General features: G+C 54.1%; 1 protein-coding gene across 1 annotated transcript in view; it reads right to left on the bottom strand.

The window, feature by feature from the left end:
- ZNF541 (zinc finger protein 541) overlaps positions 1-2,596 on the bottom strand; it is a 56,814-nt gene that overhangs the window by 24,656 nt on the left and 29,562 nt on the right. Inside the window, exon 5 of the mRNA XM_011926693.1 lies at positions 6-749. Coding sequence (XP_011782083.1) covers positions 6-749 — 744 coding nt within the window. The remainder of the gene's footprint in view (positions 1-5; positions 750-2,596) is intronic.

Genomic DNA, 2,596 nt, shown 5'->3' with positions numbered 1-2,596 from the left:
CAAACACGTTCTTTCCTTTGCTTTTGGGGCAGCCCGGCAGGTTCCGGAGCCACTGGAAGCTGTGGCTCGATGGCTGGGAACTGGCAGGGACCGTCTGGCCTCGGAAGAGAGGCAGGCAGGCAGGCACGGAGCCGCCCTCGGGCCAGCCCTCCGCGGTGGACCGGGCCTGGAGCAGCGCGGGATCTGGCTCAGGCTCTGGCGGGTCGGAGGCGCCATTCTCGGCGGCCCTGGAATTAGGGGCTGTGAACACGTCAGTGGTCGACTCTTTCTGTGAGAGACGAGGCTCCTCGGGAAGCTTGGTGTCACACAGCGCTGCTGGGGCCGCGGGGGGACCGGCTGGGGTGCAGGAGGAGGACCCCGATGAGGCGGGGCAGGGACAGGCCGTGTTCCTCCCTTCGCTGTCTGAAGCCCCCGCTGGGGCCGGGCCAGGAGAAGGGGTCTTCTGGTGGACGATGCTGCTCACGATGCGGCGCAGGAGGTCCCGGTGGGGCAGGAGGGAGCCGGGGGACCTGGCCTCCGGGGGCACCAGAGACCGCAGGCTGCTAGAGGGAGGCTGGCCGGCCGACTCGTGGGCGTGGGGGGAGTCCCCGCAGGCCTCTTCTTCCGGGGGCGCTTCCTTCAGGATGCACAGGCCGTGCTGGACTTCGTAGTGGCGGCGCAGAGACCGGTAGTCGCAGTAGCTCTTGCTGCATCCCTGCTCCATGCACACGAACGGCTTTGTCTTCTGGTGGGTGAGCATGTGCCCGGTCCTGGAGCCACAGACACAAGCAGGGGCGTCACCGGGGCACCTGGGACTGGGCTTTCTGCTGTAGGACCCTGGAGGCCCCAAAGAGTCTGTGGTACAGTTGCACCACAATTCAGAAATTGTACTTAGCACCCACGAGGAAAGACCACCCAGCAAACCCTGCTTTGGTCAAAGCCATCTGGCAGGGGCGTTCCTCTCCCTCACCTTGAAGCAAACCCCTTACAGAAAAGTAAAAAAAATCCAGCGGGGCACAGTGGCTCATGCCTATAATTCCAGCACTTTGCGAGGCCGAGGTGGGTGGATCACTACTTGAGGTCAGGAGTTTGAGACCAGCCTGGCCAACACGGTAAAACCCGTCTCTACTAAAAATACAAAAAATTAGCTGGGTGTGGTGGCACATGCCTGTAATCCCAGCTACTGGGGAGGTTGAAGCAAGAGAATCACTTGTACTCAGGAGGTGAAGGTTGCAGTGAGCCCAGATCGCACCACTTGCACTCCAGCCTGGGTGGCAGAGTAAGATTCTATCTCAATAAATAAATAAATAAATAAAATTTTAAAAAAGAAAAATAAATCCACTGAGGCCAGATCAGACTTCTCCAGAGTGGGTTCCCAAGGAACACACAGATCTCCAGAGTTGCTCCTCAAGGACTTTGGCACAGCTGATAAATAAGTTTTGAAAAAACACCATTCACTCCTTGGAGGTTCACAATGCACAGTAGCAAATTTAATTAATTTTTTGTTTTTGAGGTGGAGTCTTGCTCTGTCACCTAGGCTGGAGTGCAATGGCACAATCTCGGCTCACTGCAACTCTGTCCCCCAGGTTCCAGCAATTCTTGTGCCTCAGGTTCCAAGTAGCTGGGACTACAGGTGCGTGCCACCACACCCAGCTAATTTTTGTATTTTTAGTAGAGATGGGGTTTTGCCTTGTTGGCCAAGCTGGTGTCGAACTCCTGACCTCAAGTGATCTGCCCACCTCGGCCTCCCAAAGTGCTGGGATTACAGCCGTGAGCCACTGCGCCCAGCGCACAGTAGCAAATTTAAAAGCCACACAGAGAGAGACCGGTTTAACTTTCAGTGTCTCTCAAACTTATTTGCCCAGAGTACTGTTTTTGGTTTTGTTTTCAAAAAGCCCCTATTAGCATTCCTGAGAACCAGAATTCTGCAGAATAGACTGGAGGAGATGCTAACTTGGGTATGATCCTTCCTTTAACAAAGGAATCTGTGCCTTACCATAGGAGACCCCTAAGAAGATGCTACCTGGAACCCCACACAGCAAAGAAACCAATTTACAGAGGCCCAATCCATAGAAACATTATAGAGCCAACCAACCAAATGTGCCTATAGTTTCTGCAAACAGAAATGTATGTAAAATATGTATTGCATCACACCTACCTCTGCATTAACGCATTATAAATATAAGCAGAGGAGTACATCACCCTCTGGGCCCCCAACAGCCCTGCTCTGGACAGTCCTAGTCGATGTGGACTAAATCATAAAGTCTTTCCCCAAAGGCTCACCCTCGGCCTCTGTCTGAGGGAAGCAACAGAGAGGGAATCAGGAGACTGATTCTACCCCCAGCTGTTACCAACTTGTGACATGAGCAAATCGGCTCCTTTTCCTGGGGTAGGTGTGGGTGAGAGGATAAGATGAAAGATGGATTAGTCAAAGCCCCTTGTGAAAGGGAGGAGCATGGTAAGAATGCAAGGTACTTTCATCTCCCACTTGCAGGTCTCCTGGTTTGAAAAAGTCTTTCCGTGGCCCGGCGCGGTGGCTCAAGCCTGTAATCCCAGCACTTTGGGAGGCCGAGACGGGCGGATCACGAGGTCAGGAGATCGAGACCATCCTGGCTAA

Source organism: Colobus angolensis, unplaced genomic scaffold (assembly GCF_000951035.1).
Source record: "Colobus angolensis palliatus isolate OR3802 unplaced genomic scaffold, Cang.pa_1.0 Scaffold119, whole genome shotgun sequence".
Classification (NCBI taxonomy): domain Eukaryota; kingdom Metazoa; phylum Chordata; class Mammalia; order Primates; family Cercopithecidae; genus Colobus; species Colobus angolensis.
This window is presented reverse-complemented; position numbering and strand designations above follow the sequence as displayed.